At 51.1% G+C, this 17,753-nt stretch overlaps 2 protein-coding genes and 1 long non-coding RNA gene across 5 annotated transcripts in view; 1 reads left to right on the top strand and 2 right to left on the bottom strand.

Annotated features, from left to right (window-relative positions):
- Positions 1 to 690: 690 nt before the first annotated feature.
- LOC112673407 (interferon lambda-1-like) lies at positions 691 to 2,893 on the bottom strand. Its single transcript, XM_025469047.3, has one exon. The coding sequence runs from the start codon at positions 1,591 to 1,593 to the stop codon at positions 1,021 to 1,023; it is 573 nt and encodes a 190-aa protein (XP_025324832.1). The 5' UTR covers positions 1,594 to 2,893; the 3' UTR covers positions 691 to 1,020.
- Positions 2,894 to 7,852: 4,959 nt separating this feature from the next.
- Positions 7,853 to 17,753, bottom strand: part of SLC9A8 (solute carrier family 9 member A8) — a 70,823-nt gene continuing 60,922 nt past the window's right edge. For 2 of the 3 annotated variants that reach the window (XM_035705779.2, XM_035705780.2), the window contains 3 exons: positions 15,106 to 15,326; positions 13,327 to 13,473; positions 7,853 to 12,433 (listed from right to left, as the gene is read on the bottom strand). In XM_035705779.2, the coding sequence (XP_035561672.1) occupies positions 12,326 to 12,433; positions 13,327 to 13,473; positions 15,106 to 15,326 (476 nt within the window). In that variant the 3' untranslated portion in view covers positions 7,853 to 12,325. The remainder of the gene's footprint in view (positions 12,434 to 13,326; positions 13,474 to 15,105; positions 15,327 to 17,753) is intronic. The other variant, XR_004808966.2, reaches the window with a different exon arrangement.
- LOC125753468 (uncharacterized) lies at positions 15,321 to 16,905 on the top strand. The gene is made up of 2 exons (XR_007405383.1): positions 15,321 to 16,142; positions 16,605 to 16,905. It is a non-coding gene; the product is annotated as an uncharacterized LOC125753468 (long non-coding RNA).

Here is a 17,753-nt window from a genome sequence, read left to right as displayed (position 1 = left end):
TGTACCTTGAACCTGGCTTCAACAATTTAACAGTTTTTTTTTTTTTTTTTAAGATTTTTATTCATGAGAGACAGAGAGAGAGAGAGGCAGAGACACAGGCAGAGGGAGAAGCAGGCTCCATGCAGGGAGCCCGATGTGGGACTGGATCCCGGGTCTCCAGGATCACGCCCTGGGCTGAAGGCAGGCGCTAAACCACTGAGCGACCCAGGGATTCCCCAATTTAACAGTTTTACCAGGTTGCAGCCAACCTGGTTTCCTTTCTACCTGTCCATCCACTTCCCTCCTAAATTCCTTTGAAGCAAATTCCAGACATCTGTTTCACTTGTGAATATTTCAGTATGTGTATCTAAAAGACAAGGACTTCCATTTATTTATTTTTTAAAGTTTTATTTATTTAATCTCTACATCCATTGTGAGGCTCAAACTCACAACCCCAATAAGAGTCACCATGCTCCTCCGACTGAGCCAACTCAAGACAAGGACTTTTAAAACACCATACCATTATCACATCTAAGTTTTTAGAATTCTTTAATAGCGATAGGTATGCAATGTTCTGATGTCCGGTTGCATAGAAATCCATATTTTAAAAACTATCAGTGCTCAAATAATTCTCCAAAATGCAATTGGTAGTTAGATCTTTAAATCACTTTTACCCTAAAGGCTGTCCCCACAGAGTATAGGGACCCCAGCTTTCTCTTTCTTTTCCTCTTGAAATGTTTTAGTTGAGCTGGATTTTTAGTCCTTCATAGTTTGTCAGAGATTGCATTTTGCTGACTGCAGCCTGCACTGTTGTTCAACACGTTCCGCTGTTTTCTCAGTCTCCAGAGTTGTGGCTCTTTTTTTTTTTCTCCATTCTTTATATGCTGCATGTTGTACAAAAGTAGAAAAATAAACTTTACTTAGGGGTACAGGGCAGGGCTGCATAAATAAGGGGTTGAGAGGAAATAACTTAAGGCAAGGGTGAGGCTGGTGCCTGGATAAGGCCTGGGTCCCAGACGGGCTGGGGGCAGGTCCAGGTTCTCAGACGCACAGGTCTCTACTGGCAACACATTTCAGGTCCCGTGTGAGGAGGCGGAAGAGGTTGAACGTGATGGAGGCCTCGAGGCAGCCCTGGGACTCCTTGGGGGCCTTCTGGAGCCGGTGCAGCCAGTGGTGGAGGCGGCCGTGGGGCCTGGGGTCTGCTGTGGGCTGAGCCGGGACACAAGCCTGGAGCTCCGAGTGGATGTGGTGCAGCATGCGGAGGGGCTGGTCCAGGGTGACCCCCAGCGATGAGTCAGTCATGTTCTCCAGGACCTTCAGTGTCAAGTCTAGCTCAGCCTCCAAGGCCACAGGACGCTCCCAGGCCTGCAGGAGTCTCAGGTCCCTGGATCTAGGGAAGAGGCGAGAGCTGCAGCTCCAGTTCTTCCGGGAGAGCGACTCTTCCAAGGCATCCTTGGCCTTCTTGAAGGCTTCTAGCTCCCTGGGTGACAGAGACTGGAACCTGTCCATGTGGCAGCCCCTCCTGGTTGTGGTGGGTTTGGAAGTAGGGACAGGGCCGGCTCTGGTCAAGCCCAGCACCACGGTCACCAGCACCAGGACCCGAGCTGTAGCCATGGCCAACTCTCCTCTGCTTTCCCTGCCGCATGGCTCTGCTTTTAGCCAGGCTCACTGGGCAATCCCAGCTGATGTATGTAAAGTGAAAAGGCAAATGAAAATTGGAATCTCCACAGGAGAGGCAGACACACGTAGGTGGGGCCAGTCCTGAACCAGGGGAGCACATGGGGCTGGGCGAGGCTGCCTGAGTCACAGAGACCAGGTATCCCACAAGTCCCTTCCCTGGACCTGTGCCGAGAAGGAAAGAGAAACTGAAATTCACTCATAGGAGGACGCCTGGTTTTGGAGAAGTCCCCGTGCCTGGACAATCTTCGGATTAGGACCCTCTGGGGCAGCCTTCAGCTAGCTGGCTTTGGGGAGCCCCGTACTGAGGCCGAGACCGGTAGAGGGACAGGAAAGTGGCTCCGGTGGGGTGCAGGCTGGGAGGTGCAGCAGAGAGGGCTTCCCTTTGAGGCACGTTTTGTTCACTGGGGTCCCCTTTGTCTACTTTCGCTTTGGTCACCTGTGCTTTCGGCGTCCTGTCCAAGAAATCCTTGCCAAACCCTGCGTCCCGAAACTCTTCCCTGTGTTTTCTTCTAGGAGTTTATAGCGTTAGGTCTTACATTTAGGTCTTTATTCCATTTTAAGTCTTACACGTGGTGAAAGATAAGGGTCTAACTTCGATTTTTTGCATTTGGCTATCTAGTTCCTCCACCACCATTTGTTGAGGCCGTCCGTACTCCACTGTGTGTTCTTGACTGTCGTTGAAGCTCATTTGACCATATATGTGAGGGTTTATTTCTGGGCTCTATTCTGGTCTATAAATCTATCTTTATGCCAGTCCCATAGTATTTTGATTACCATAGCTTTGTATGTAATAGGATTTGAAATCGGGAAGTGTGAGAATCGAAAATTGTCTTTTTAAAGATTGTTTCAACTATTCAGGGGCCCTTGAGATCCAAGATAAATGTTAGGACTGTTTCTATTTCTGCAAAAAATGCCGTTGGTATTTTGATAGGGATTGCATTGAATTGGTAGAATGCTTTGGGTAGTATGGACAATGTTACGATACTAAGTCTTCTAACCCATGAACACAGGATGTCTTTCCATTTATTTGTGTCTTCTTTTATTTCTTCCAGTAATGCCTTATAGTTTTCAGTGTACAAGTCTTTTGTTTCCTTGGTTAAGTTTATTTCTAAGTATTTTATTCTTTTTGATGCTATTGTGAATGGATTTGTTTTTGATTCCTTTTCAGATTGCTCATTGTGTTTGGATAGAAGACAACTGATTTTTTATGTGTTAATTTTGTATCCTGCAAGTTGGTTAATTTCTTTTATTCTTTTTTTTTTAAAGATTTTATTTATCCATGAGAGACACACACATAGAGGCAGAGACATAGGCAGGAGAAGCAGGCTCCCTGTGGGGGAGTCTGATGTGCGACTCGATCCCAGGACTCGGGGATCACAACCTGAGCCAAAGGCATAGACACTCAACCACTGAACCACCCAGGTGCCCTTATTTATTAGTTCTAACAGAGTTGTGTGTGTGTGTATGTGAAATGTTTAGGGTTTTCTACATATAAGATCATGCTGAGAACAGATACAGTTTTACCTCTTTCTTTCGAGTCTGGATGCCTTTTATTTCTTTTTCTTCCCTAATTGCTCTGGCTAAGACTTCCAGTTCTGTGTTGACTTCAAGTGGCAAGAGTGGGCATCCTTGCTTTGATCCTGATCTTAGAGGAAGAGTTTTCAGTCTTTCACCATTAAGTAGGATGTTCGCTGTGGCACATACACTTTCATATGTGGCATTTATTATGTTGAGGTAATTTCTTTCTATTCCTAGTTTATTAGAGTGTTTTTATCATGAATGTGTGTTGAAATTTGTTAAATTTTTTTTTCTGCATCAGTTGAGGCAACCATGTGGTTTTCGTCCTTCATTCTATAACTGAGGTACATCACACGGCAGTTGACTTTTAAGGCTTGCTCAGATTTGGGTCTGATTTGGGGGGAATAAGAATACTTCATAGATGTTGTATTCCTTCACCAGAAGGCACGTGATGTTGAATTTTCTCCCTTTGGAACAGTATCAGCCTTTAGAACTATTATTTGGTGCTTAGATCAGTCATTTCATTGGAAGTTGCAAAATGTAGATTGTTTTAGTATTCCTTTTGGCAACCAGAATACTTCTATAAAAAGAAACTTCCTTGTAGTGTGGTGTGACTCTACACATGTGATAAAATTGTATAGAACTAAACACACTCTCTCTCACAGGAGTACATGTAAAATTGATAGAATTTGAACAAGGTCTGTGGCTTGTACCAATGTCAGTTTCCCAGATGTGATATTATTCTGTAGCTGTGCAAGATGTTACTACTGGGGAAACAGTGCAGGGTACACGAGGCCTTTTTGTATTATTTTTTTGCAACTTCCTGTAAGTTTATAATTATTTTTTTAGAAGAAAAAGAAACTGCCATTAGCTGTTACTTGACCATCAGGAGTAGTTTAAATGAGATAAATGCTTAATCATTTTTTATTACTATTTTTTTTTAAGCAAGTTCTTGGCCCAGTGTGGGGCTTGAATTCACAACTGGTATGAAGAGTCACATGGTCTACCAACTGAGCCAGCCAAGTGCCCCTCTTTGCCTTTATTTTTACTTAATGAGTTGATGCCTTAGGGTCCCCCAACAGTGACTATTTTTTAAAAAAGTATCATTAACTCATTGATTTCAGCATATGTGTCTATGTGTATATATATACATATACATATATATACATATATGTATATATATACATACATATATGTATATATATATTTAATTTCAGTATATTTTATTTTATTTTTTTTAAAGATTTTATTTATTTATTTATTCATGATAGTCACACAAAGAGAGAGAGAGGCAGAGACACAGGCAGAGGGAGAAGCAGGCTCCATGCAGGGAGCCTGACGTGGGATTCGATCCCGGGTCTCCAGGATCACGCCCTGGGCCAAAGGCAGGCGCCAAACCGCTGCGCCACCCAGGGATCCCCTATTTCAGTATATTTTAAATACTTTAGTTCTTTACATTATTGCTATTGATGCTCAGATTCCTGTCTTTGGCCAGTAGGGACCTCTTCCAGTCCTTCCTGAGTCCTTTTTTTTTTAAAGATTTTATTTATTTATTCATGAGAATACACAGAGAGAAAGAGAGCGAGAGGCAGAGACACAGGCAGAAGGAGAAGCAGGCTCCATGCAGGGAGCCCCACGTGGGACTCGATCCCGGGACTCCAGGATCACGCCCTGGGCTGAAGGCGGCGCTATACCGCTGAGCCACCCGGACTGCCCGCTTCTAGGTCTTTTTAATGAACAGAACTTACATTTTTTAAAAAACAAAATACATCATAAGTTCATATTTATACTTTAATTAAAATTTAGGACCAAGGGATTTTTTTACTTCACCTCTTTCCTAAGAATCTTGGTTCTCAAGGATTCTAGGAAAGCCATTACTGATTTTAATTTTGCCACCTATGACCAGACCTAATTTTGACTGAGAGGGAGTCTCAGTTACCCCCCCCGCCCCCCCCCCCCCCACACATACAAGCGAGAAGGGGAGGGTAACTGCTTATCCACTTTCTTGGTGAGACACATTTCGCTTGTTTCCAATCAGGTGCTATTGCAAATATTCTCACGGGTATTTCCTGGTGCAAGAGTGTGTTAAGAATTTCTCTAGGGCAGGGGTGGGCAGGCCTTTTCTGTAAATGGCTAGGTAGTGAGTATTTTTGGCTTCGGGAGCCAAGAGGAAAAAAAAGTTATGTAGGTACTTACATAACAAGAGAGAAAAAATTTTCCATAATTTTTTTTTAAGATTTCTAAAATTTATTTGAGAGAGAGACAGAGATAGCGAGACAGACCATGAGTGGGGTGACAAGGGAAAAGCAGACTCCCTACTGAGCAGGGAGCCCAACTCTGGGGTGGATCCTAGGACTCCAGGATCATGACCTGAGCCGAAGGCAGCCACTTAACAAACTGAACCACCCAGGCACCCCTTCCATAGATTTTCTTTTTTTTTTTTTAAGATTTTATTTATCCATGAGGCACACACAGAGAGAGGCAGAGACATAGCCAGCAGGAAAAGCAGGCTCCCTGCAAGGAACCTGATGTGGGGCTTGATCCCACGACTCCAGGATCATGATCTGAGCCAAAGGCAGTTGCTCAACCACTGAGCCACTCAGCTCCCCCAATAGACTTTTAATTAAAAAATTAAAAGCTTTATTTATAGGCATTGAGATTCTAATTTCATATAGTTTTCAGGTCATGAAATGTTCTTTTGAATTTTTTTTCAACCATTTGGAGATGTTAACCATTCTTCACTCTCTGGTAGTACAGAGCGTAGGCAGGCAGGCTGGGGTTTGGTCCTCCGACAGTCGTCTGCTCCTGCTTGCTCTCCAGGGCATTGTCCTGGGAGGGGAATTCCTGGATTGAAGGGTGACAGATGTCTTTAAATTTTTTTTTAATTTTTTATTTATTTATGATAGTCACACAGAGAGAGAGAGAGGCAGAGACATAGGCAGAGAGAGAGGCAGGCTCCATGCACCGGGAGCCCGATGTGGGATTCGATCCTGGATCTCCAGGATCGCGCCCTGGGCCAAAGGCAGGCGCCAAACCGCTGCGCCACGCAGGGATCCCAGATGTCTTTAACTTTACTAGGCATTGCCAGATGCTTTTCTAAGTGATTCTCTCAGTTTGGACTCTCACCTCCGGTGACAGTGAGACTTCGTTTCCCGAGTGCTCTATCATATCAAATCTCTCCCCTTACTGCATTGCTCCTGTAGCTGTGGTTTCATTTGTTTTCATTTGTAATCACATTATGAAACGTGAAGATGCCGTGCAGTGTGTTCCTGAGTACTGAATGACTGTGCTTTCTGAAGGATAGGAAGGATATGCAAACAACAAGAGGTTTTAAGTTGCCATCATCCTTCCATTCAGAGAACCAAAAACTTGGCACCTGTTCTTCTGGACCGTTTCCTATTTATACACACACCATTAATTTAATTGTTAGAGGCTAATGCTATATATTATTGTTTTGGAATCTGTCTCCCTTCAGGAATTTGTATCCGTTATTTCTGCTGCAAGTGACATCCAGGGGATTATGGGGCCCTGACCTTTGTGTACGGCCCTCCCCCAGAGTTTTCTGGCCTCTAAGGAAAAACTCCCCTGCCCCGCTCCCTTCCACCCGGAGTGCTTCTCCTAGGAGTTGAGAAGAGGTTGAAATGTGAGCGAAAAATACCAGCTCCCTCTGGGGGGGCCACTTGAGATCCATTCTCCTTTTACTACCAGGATTCCCTTATCCAAGCTGACACTGCTTGGCACAGCTCCGTTGCCCGGCCTCCCCTGCAGCCAGCGGTGGCCTGAGAAGACTCCGCCACAGTCCCCCTCATTCCAGTGCCACCCATCATCACACTCACAGTTTGATTATGTAGAGAAACGATTCTCTGAACCCAGGTCTCCTCAAAGGTGGAAGAGGGAGCTGATGAAGGTGCGAGTGCCTCCCCCCACCCTGCGGCTCCCTGTCCCCGACCCCAGCAGCATGTCTGGGCACCGGGTTTGGCAGCCCGGGCACAGCTGGGTCCCAGGTGTGATCTAATCTCCCCACTTCCTTCTTTGGCTGGGGGTGGGGGAGCAGGAGTGGAAGGCGCGGAGAGGTCTAGCTCTGGCTTCCCTGCCGGAAGGCCCGCACCTGGCCTCAGCACAGGCTGTCCTACCTGCTTTCACTTTCTAGTACGTGTGTTTTTGGTCTGTGCCTGTTTCCGTAAGCAGCTTTGGGTGCCATGTGGAAGTATGAGGGGGCAAACAGACTCCAGGCGTCCTTCCGGCAGAGCGTGCCACCACCTTCCACCAGAGACACCTGCGGCTGTGTGGATTCAGAACCTGGAGGACGGACTGGCAAGTTCCTGCTTCCACAGCCTGGCAGAGGCACATGAGGGCTCGTCTGCAGTCCCAGCAGCAGGAGACCAGCAGTCCAGGGAGCTGTGGGGAAGACAGACTCTAGCAGCTGTGGGCTGGCTGGAAGCTGGGCCCATGCTAGACCCTTCTGCTTGGCCTCACATCCTCCTCACTAAGGGGCAGGGGCAGGGCAGGTATGACGCCCGGGGCCTGTCTGGTCCGAAGCCCACCGCGTGGCCTGGGCAACACGTCTGCCGCTGGTCCCCAGAGTCTGGTAGGTGCTGACACAGAGCAGAGTCCAGGAGAGTGGGACCCGTGTATTTGCAGTGCCACCTGAACACAAACACAGGAACTGCTCGGATCCAGCAGCATTCATTTTTATTTCTAAATAAATATCCAGTGACATTACTGTTTTCTGTTTCTGAATTCTTTACAGTCCAGTGAGATGAAGCAGGGGCTCCAGCACAGCAGCTCCTGTGCTCCCCCCCCTCCCCAGTCTGAAGCCCCATCAGGAAGAGCAGCAAATCATTTCTCAGGAACCAGGACCTAACAAATACCTCTCACAACTTACACATGGGAGGACAAAGAATAAGCCTGACCTTCTGAAAGGTCCTTAAAACAAAACAAACAACAACAACAACAAAAAAACGGTACTTAAAAAAAAATCCTTCATTTTTATAAAGAAAATGAGTCAGAAGAATTCAAAGTTCTGATTAACCTTGAGAACAGATCAAGCTTGGCAGGGGCTGTTGTGGAGATGATGTGAAAGCCTTGGGGAAGCCATGAACCCCGAAACCTGGCAGCGAGCGAGGAGCCTTCCCCAGGTCTCTACTGGTTCCTTAGAACAGGGCTGGGGCTTCTAGAAGGGACTAGGAACATGAGGACATGGCTCTTCCACAGGGCTGACAGGCTCCTGGGAGCACAGGCCCACCAGGGTGACAGGGGACCTTTCTCTTGAGTGCCCGTCTGCATGTTCCCTGTCCGGTCAGGTGGCCCGGCTCCGGCAGCCGCACTCACCCTGAAGTCGGGCGAGCTCACACCGCAGCCTGGCACGACCAGCTCACCGGGAGAAAGGCCAGGTGTTTGTTTCCCTCTGGACCAAGTTGGCCAGTGGGATGGGGTGGCCCAGGGGAAACTTGTCAAGTCTTCTTCATTTGTCACATGGCCAATGGCCACAGAAGTTCCTCAATATCTAACTACTTGCGTGAGAGACGGCAGGAACCTAAGCAGGAGGGAGTGTGGCTACTTACTCTGTGTAAGTCTTCCCTTTCACTGGGAGTATTTTCATTTAAAACAAATTGCCTGGGGCTTTAGAGACTGAGTTCCTAGGAGAACAGCTTCTTAATGGTGCTGGCTGCCATATCGAGAACGAGAACGGTTCAGAGTTGGTTTCCTACACACGTCAACCAGCAAGAGAAACACAGGGTCTGCATTCTGGAGGGAAGGGGGGAGGATCACGGTGGCTTTTCTCTTTCTCTCTCTCGCTTTTAAAGTCCTAATTAATGGCAGATCATTGCTGCTGATTCTTCCTTGTGCTTGAATCAGGGACCAGTTCGGAGGCTTGCACCATTGACATCCATGACTTAGCTGACGAGAAGCCAGCCACCACCCTGCCTTACCCCCACTCTCCCCACCAAAGCAGAAATGGGATCCTGGATGTGGCCACCCTGCTGAGGACTCGGCCAAATGCACAAGCCCCTGGGATGTGAAGCTGAGACCTCACAGAGCAAGTCTTGCTGATGCCACCTCTGATGTAGGTTTCAAGGATAGGAGGGTCCCCTGCTCATCAATCTTTCCATATTTCATGGCACACAGAGGAATCTGCAGGCCAACCAGGACCTCTGTAGGCTAACTTGGGGTATTCTGGGGGAGCCAACATTCTGGGCCAGGCCCTGCCCCTGGGCCTTACCCAGGGCCTGGCCAGCACTTCTACTGTGAAGAGAGGTAGCTGGCCAGGGAGCAGGAGGTTTTTGGTTCTGCTGTTGGGCTATCTGAGCACCAGACTATGGAGCGGAGCCACCTTCCTCGTGCCTGGCCCTGGCTCAGCCCAGCCTAAAACTTGATCTCTGGGGACCTAAGATAAGCCCCCTCCTTGCCCTGTAACTCCCCACACCACAAGCCTCAGGGTATGGTTTTCCCAGGGATCCTACAATGACAGGGCTGCAGGGGGGAGCCTTGGGTGTGGGCCTTGTTGCCACATGGTTCCCCAAGACAAGCACGTCTTCTAAGTTCACTAAGCTGCCAGATGCCTCAGAGGCACTCACAGACTTCACAGCGTTCACCCTCGCTCTGAAGTATGACCCTGTCTGTGTGCTATACCCCTCCTTCCCATGGGCTAGACCTAGAAGGAAATAAATCTGTGGGAAATTGTAGTTATGCTAAATATTTTTTTATCTATTAGGCATTTATTGCCCCCAAAAGTAGAATTATTAAGTATGCTAAAGGCAGCAGCAGCAGCAAACTTCTGATTTTCAAGCAAAGACACTTGAAAAAATCCACCAGGAAAATGTATCTCCATAGGCTCTGCAGGTGGCAATGGCAAAGGCCAAGAGACAGACGTGAGGAACGCGGGTTGCCCTTGTCCCCATAAGAATGGGCTCCAGCCTGCCAAAGCCTCACGTAGCCAGCAGGGGGCAGAAGAGCCTCTCAGGAGACCCAAGAGGTGCCAGGACCTGCCAGGAAAGGTGCCCCCCGGCCCACTAACCCAGGCCTAGGGGACCTTCCACTTTGAGGACTCTTCTCTACTACACTATCATTTTCAAGTCTCCGCTAAAAGTGGGAGGCGAGACCTGGTGACAGGGGGCAGTCTGAATTGAGAAGGTGTTTCCACTGCTTTATCTGTGAATTCACAGCCCCCCCCCCCCCCCATTTTCTGGGAAGCTATTGAGTTTGCAATGCAAGTTCCACTTCTGAGATCAGACCACGAACTTCAAAGGAGAAAGTAAATTATTTATGGATTGGAGAACACTCTAGTCTCGGATCCCTGCCCTCTTCCTCCTAGGTGTGGACAACCGTCTTCTCCTTCTTTGACCTCTAAAAGTAGGAAATGATGGAGACAAGAATTATACATGGTATTGCTCCTCCCAGAAGGTATTAGGTGAAGTAAAATACTCCTGTTTGGCTTAAATTACGGAGCTAAAGGGGGAGGTTCCAAAAAGAGAAATGAACATATGTTAACCCAAGCAAGTACAGATTTACTTTTCATGCATAAGAAGGAAACCAAGTGCTTCCTGTCTGATTGGCCTCATACTTCCAGGAAAGGGGCCTGGTCGGGTGGGCTGGGCACCAGGGTCTCGGAGGGCTCTGCAGTCAGTTCTTCCTGACACCCAGGGCCATGCTGCCTGAGGCAGAAGGGAAGGAAACAGACCTGTTGCCAGCCCAGGGTCCATGCTGGCCCAGTGTTCCTCACACAGAACCAGGACACAACGAAACCACCCAAGAGGGTGCTGAGTCCCAAGGCAGGGACCCTGAGGCACCTAGGGGAGGTGCCACTGGCCCATAGATGGGCAAAGGCTAGTGGGTATGAGGTTTGATAAGGGAAGATGAGGAGCAGATGTGAAAGTGAGGAACTCCACTCCATCTGGATGTGACTAGCAGCTCCTCACCCTGGATAGCCAAGGGCCGGGACCACAGGGACAGGGCAGGGGGTGTGCGTGTGGGAGAGAGAGACATGTGCAAGCCTCTGTGAGCGAGTTCTGGGTGGGAGTGGCAGGGGAGGAGCACAGGGCACTGCTGCTCTGGCCCCTACTCAGGGCTTTGGTGAGCTGGGACCCAAGACGGTAAAGAACTGAACAGGGAAGAAGGAAATGCTGACTAGCAGTGAAGGTGGCAGCAGGCAAACAGTGGGCAGACCCCACAGAGCCCAGGAACTGGGGCCTCTGGACCAATGAGATCCACTGGGTGAGGGAGGGAGGTGACTGCCAGGCTCTCACTATGTAAAAGTGCAGGAATTTAAACTGAACTCCAAGACCACCGATGCCAGCTGCATAAGCTCTGTAACTCTAGCTTCTCCCTCCAGAGGGCGCTTTGACCCCACGGACTGGGCTGGCTCACCCCCAGAAACCCGATGCAGCTTCTAATGGGGTTCCTGAGAAGGACCCCTGTGTCCGGCTCCGCACCAGTGTAAACATTCACACTATTCCCAGAGGAGGGCAGCAGCTGCCTGCCACCCAGGGAGACAGCCTGCAAGGTGCCAGTCCGAGGTAAAGAAAAAGGTCACTGGTTTTTCCTTTTCAGGGAGTGCAAGCAACAACTCAAAGGGAAGTGTGAGGTTTTCCGGATTTCTGAGCCCACCACTTAGGTCAGAACTGCTGCTGCTGAGACCAGAGGCACCTTGATGACCAAAGGGAAAGGGTGGCTGGCTCCCTGCACTGCTGAACAGACACCCATTTGGGCCACAGCAGGGACTCCTGTGAAGGCTGTGGCTGAGAACAGCAGAAGCTGCAAGCCAGGGCTCCCCCAGAACCCCCAGTCCTGGCAGGCTCCACAGCTGGTCACAGCTTTTCTTCTCAGGCACCTCAGCTCGTCAGAGGACTCTGCACCCTGGCCACAGAAGCAGAAGGGAAGGTTTACCTGGACGGTGGGTCCCTCTGGATCTGCGGGCTGGGAAGCAACAGAGCAGAGGTCTGGCTCGGGGAGGCCCGGGGACATGACCTACTTCAGAAGCAGACAGCTGGCTCCAAGGCCCAGGGACATCTGGTTTCAGAAGACCATGGCCTTTGCTTCACCCTGCTTCCATCTTCCCTGAGGCTGCGGCCAAATGCAGCATCTCCGGGGCCCCTGCTGAGCGTCTGTCCTGAGAGCCAAGAGGCCGCTGGGCGGGCGCCCTGCTCCATCACAGCAGCTCCTGCTCGTCATCTTCGGAGCCCGAGGGGCCCTGGCGCACCTCCTCATACCACTTGTTGGTGAGGGTTTTCATCTGGATGCGCCCATGGTGGAGGTCCTGGGGCAGGAGACACAAGTAAGCCCTGGTCAGTGGGTCTGGGTCAGGTCAAAGTTAGGAGGGGGAGCTGCCTGTACCTTGTGGGGGTGTGGGAGAGAGATGGGAGGAAGGGCACAGGGCCGCAGGCAACTTCAAAGTGTTAACCAACTAACTCAAGCTGGGATTCTTCTCTGGGGGGTGGAGAGGACAGGAGATGTCACTCAGAAACGGGAGTGGGAGGCAGGCTGGCGTGATGTTCAAAAACCTGGCTTCCGGGATCAGACACCCCTGGGCTCTGCTGCCACCTCTGCTGCGTCTTGGCTGTGTGACCTCAGGGCGGTTACTGCACCTCTCTGGGTCTCAGCCTTCCCAGCTGTCCAGCAAGAGAACAGCTGTAGCTGCTACACAGGTTGTTGGGAAAATGACATGAAGCAATAATGAGAAACAGTCCCACAATGACAGAGACCATGACTGCCAGGGAGGAACACGGGCTCAGAAATGAAGTGCAGCAGACCCAAGTTGGGCCCCCCAAGACTGTGTCACTCACAGTCCAGAGGCCAGCAGTCCCCGGGGGGATGGAACAACAGCCCTGAGCCTTGGGCCTCACTGCCTGAGGCCCCGGCATGTTTGAAATTTTCAGCTCCGATTCAGTAGCTGATCAATGTTCCGAGTCTATCATCCAGGAAAACCAAACTGTGTTAACAAGTCTATTATTAAACTCACACTACAAATGGCAGTGAGGGGGTAGCGAAGAGCAGATGCCGAGCCCCACAGCATATCCAGCTGCCGGCCCGGGAAGGGGGTGCGGGGGAGGCGGCCCGACAGGTCCCTCTGCCCACCCACCGACGGCCCCACAGGGCCTGAGGGTGGAAGGCTAGGGACCCTGAGCCATGTGGTGCATGCTGGGGTCCCACCTCCTGAGTCAGCCGCCGCGTGAAGAAGGGGTTCAGGTACTTGGCGTCCAGCCACACGAAGCCTTTGAGGTCCTGCCGCCTGATGTAGTGGGCTTCATATTCCTCCTCCGTGAGCTCTGACAAGTGCTCTGACTCGATGGTGTTGCCCTGTGGCCGGAGGGAGGTTGTCAGCTGGCCTCTTCCTGGGAGCCCCTACCCCACCCAGCCTACCCAGCAGCCCTCCGCTTCTGGCCACCAGTGCCCCCAGCCCTAACTGTGCTTTCGAATCAGTGCAGGGCGTCTGTAGGTAGCAGAGCGCCTCCTGGGAGCCCTGAGGGAGGTGGAAAGGCTTGTGAAAATACAATGGATACCCAGAAATAAATCAGAATCATGAATAAATCAGAATTTATTTGTGGGCTGGGGTTTGGTCTGTAAGCTTTCCAAAGGTGATTCTAATGTGCATGCAGGACTGGGAATTGCCATTCTCGGTGATTTTGTTCCCAGCAAACTGAATAGGGCAGGCTCCTTTTGTCACTTATGCCTGCAGCTGCACTAGCTGTGGTTCTGTTCTGGGCAGGTGTTTGTCAGTCAATCGGTGGGGCTGGTGGTGTGTGGGGGGGCAATCTTGGTGGGAAGCAGAGAGGAATGAGAGTGACCACCCTCTGGCAGGACAGGTCTGCGAGGGTAGGAGGTCTCAGGGTCACTGGATTCATGCCAGCACAGCTCTAGCCCACTGCGGAGGAACAGCCCCACCCTCTGAAAGGAGGACCAAAGGCCACCAGGGTGTGAATGCAGGAGAAGCCCTGAGGCCACAGCCAAGTGGCCACCACTGGGGGTTTGGGGGGAGGTGCAGCTGCGGGGGGTGGGGGGAGGCAGGGAGAATCACCCAGAAGGCTTGTGGTTTCAGAAAATGCAGCCCCCCCCCCGCCCCACAGGGTTCTCATTAGGCAGATCTGGGAAAGGGCTCAAGAATTCACATTTCTAACAAGCTCCCAGTGATGCTGCTGGTCCAGGGGCCTCCACCTTGAGAGCGCTGATGGAGAGCGTGATGGTTAAGAGCACAGACTATGGAGTCTGTGTGGCCTCTCTGTGCCTCCGTGCTCGTATCTGCAAAATGGGGATGAGCAGAGAGCACCTGCCTCCTGTGGGTGATCAGGGCACCCTGGGACAGTAGGAGGAGAGCCTGTGGCACACAAAGCACTCCCTAAATAGCATAGCAGCTCCTCTTCCTCTGGGCAAACATCCTGGTTCCCCTAAAGCCGGGCTTCAACAAGGGTGGCTGCAGGGTCGCAGGGCAGCGGCACCTGGCAACTTGCTAAAAATGCAAATTCTCTCTGGTCCCACCCAGCCCTGGAAAGCCCTAGAGCCACCACTGGTTCAGATACCCAGCAAAAAGTCTGAGAACCTATATTGGGGCTTTTGTTAAGAACAGACAAGAAAGCTGGAGGATGGGGGTGGTGGGAGAACAGCCTCTGTGAGAAGGTCCTGCTGAGCCAGCCCCCACTGTGACACCCCCTCTCCCCTGTGGACCTCTTTCCAGCAGGGCCTTGGCTGAGACATGGCTGCAGAGAGACCTGTGCTCCCCACTGAGAAAGTAGGCTGTGTCCCTTTCCCACCATGAGGCCAGAGGCTGGCAAACAACTCACAAGGAGCCTCAGGACTCCAACCTCCTTCTGAGGCTGGCAACTGGTATATGTGTGTGTAGGTGCTAAGATCGTCAAATCGTGTCTCATTTCCCCATTTCCCAGCTGCGGTGCAGACCAAGCCCCCATCCCATTCCCGGGCCCACGGGGCACTGACCATCTTCTCTGTCTTGCTGAGGTTGACGTCCTTCTTGTTCCTGCGGCGTGCCTTGGCGTCCTCAATGTCCATGAGGCGGATGAGGGGCATGGTGCTGCCGCCCAGCAGCAGGATGGTGAAGAGCACGATGATGATGGTGGTGGTGCCGATGAGCTGCCGCTTCTCCATGGGCTCCAGGTCCAGGTGCAGGCTCAGGGCGTAGGGGATGGCCCCTCGCAGGCCTGGGGGAAGAGAAGGGGGTATGAGGACATGCATAGGGCGGAGAGAGGAGAAGCCGCATCACTGACCGGGTGGCTCTGGGGATACGGCCATGGCCCTGCATCACGCCAGTCGAACATTCTAACACACCCGACTAAAGAGGATGAGCTCCTCCTGTGAGGCTCTGGGGTGTGAGGAAAAGCAGGCCACAGAGAAGCGGGGCCTTAGCTCATCCCATTTCTCCTTCACAGGGTGGCCAAGCAGGTCAAATGAGGTGACGTGTCCAGGCCGTGATGCACTAGGTGTGCGTGCTTGTGTGAAGATTTACCCAGCTCAATGCTCACAAAAATACTAGCATGGACCAAGCCATCCCTGTGCATAGGTGCCAGGCCCTGTGCTAAGGGCTCCACATGTACAACCTCGCTGGAACTTCACAGGAGGCTGGTAAAGCAGGTCCTACAATTCTCCACCAGATATAGATGAGGAACCGAGACTGAGGGAATGAAGCGTCCTCCTGGGACCACACAGCCTTTCAGGCAACAGCCAAGGAAACAATTTATCCAAAGGCCCCTCGCTTCTGAAGATGCTACTCTTACACAGCTCCTGGCGGCATGACAGGCCCTGGGCTGCCCTGCTGCTGGCCAGAGGCTGTGGGGGAGCTGCGCCACTGCCTCTTCCTTACTTCCTGCTGTGGTGCCCAGCAAGGCTGCTGGCTCAGCTGAAGGCTGCACAGAGCCAGAGCCAGAGAGAGCATTTTCTAGGAAACCTCCTAACTTGCCTGGGGCCACACAGAGGGGAGCTTCCAGGAGGGGAGACCCCAGACAAGGACTTGTCACACGGTGAGTGCCAGAGAAGGGGAGAATGGGGCAAGGCACTCAGTGGAGGATCTGACCCAAACATGGAGGCTGGAGCATCACAGAATGAGGGGGCTCTGACCAAGCAGTGCAGGCCCAAGATAGGGACAAAGACAGGGGATGGAATTAAGAGAGACAAGGAGAGGGGAAGGGCACAGACGATGGCGGGATGTCCTAGGAGGGCTGTGCTACACGGTGGACGGGGCACAGGGTCTAGAATCCGGCTCCTGGGTTCACCACCTAGTGCCCTGCTTTCCGCCCAGGTGTCTCAGGCTGGAGCGATGGATTCAACTCCATCTCTCAACCTGTCACATGAGACTAAACACAGGGCCTGCCAGGTTGGTGGCCTGAGGAGGAAATGCTCAGCACAGGACAGATGTACATGCAGCAAATACGGAGTTAGCCATGCCTCTGCTGTAACACGCACTTCTCTGTTCTCCGTGGAAGGGGAACGCTGGCAAAGAAGAGGTTGGGCAGGAAGGCAAATTCAGTCCTAGACAACAAGATTGTGGTGTTTCCATGGCATCAAAGGAGGATTTCAACACGGGAGTCAAGATTTAAGAGCAAACAGCTTGGGCAGCCCAGGTGGCTCAGCGGTTTAGTGCCGCCTTCAGCCCAGGGCGTGATCCTGGAGACCCGGGATCAAGTCCCAAGTGGGGCGCCTTGCATGGAGCCTGCTTCTTCCTCTGCCTGTGTCTCTGCCTCTCTCTCTCTCTCTGTGTCTCTCATGAATAAATAAATAAATAAAATCTTTAAAAAAAAAAAAGAGCAAACAGCTTTGGGAGTGTGGGAACTTGATGGAAGTGGAGGCCACATGATGGGTGGGCGTGTGAGAACACAAGAGCAGAAGCAGGCCTGGGGCTGAGTCCTGAAGAAGCCAGTGTTGAGGGTTTGGTAAAGGAGGAGGGGCAAGCCAAGGAAACCCCACAGGAAAAGGAAGGCAACCAGGAGCATGGCCTGGATGCCTAGGAAAGAAGATCTCCAGGCAGAAAGCAGGTCAGTAGGAAGAAGGAGCTCAAAGCCGAGGAGGCAGGCCAGATGAGGGCTGCCCTGTGCCCGCCAGGTTTTGGCTGCAAAAGGTTGCTTCGTGACCCGGGCAAGGCCAAGTTCAGGTCCATGAACAGGAGGTGAGGAAGTGGAGAAAGCAGGCGAGGACAGTCCATGTCAGGAGGTCTGGCAGCATTGGGAGACAGGAAGCAGCTGGAGGGGGTGTGCAGAAGGGGTTTGGGTTGAAGTTGCTGGTTTTTTGCTGAGAAAGAAAAGAATCTTTAAGAGTTTCAATGATGATGTCTCAGTAGAGACAGAGTCTGAGGATCCAGGAAAGAGAGGGCAAAAGCCTGTGGCAAGAGGGCTCGGGATGGCCTGGGAGAAGCACCAGGGGAACCAATGGTCCTCACTGTTTAGAACAGCGCCCCATTCCCCACAGAGGCCTCTTCCCATGCCCACTTCTCCAAACAGCTCACGCTACTATGTAAAGTATCTGATACATTTCTGACATTTTCTTTGAAATTTTTAAGACCTTGGATCTACTACATTTTTTTTCTTCTTGGCAAAAAAGATTGAGCAAAAAGTTTCTCTTGCTATACATACATACAT

The sequence above is a fragment of the Canis lupus genome, chromosome 24, assembly GCF_003254725.2.
Source record: "Canis lupus dingo isolate Sandy chromosome 24, ASM325472v2, whole genome shotgun sequence".
NCBI lineage: Eukaryota > Metazoa > Chordata > Mammalia > Carnivora > Canidae > Canis > Canis lupus.
This window is presented reverse-complemented; position numbering and strand designations above follow the sequence as displayed.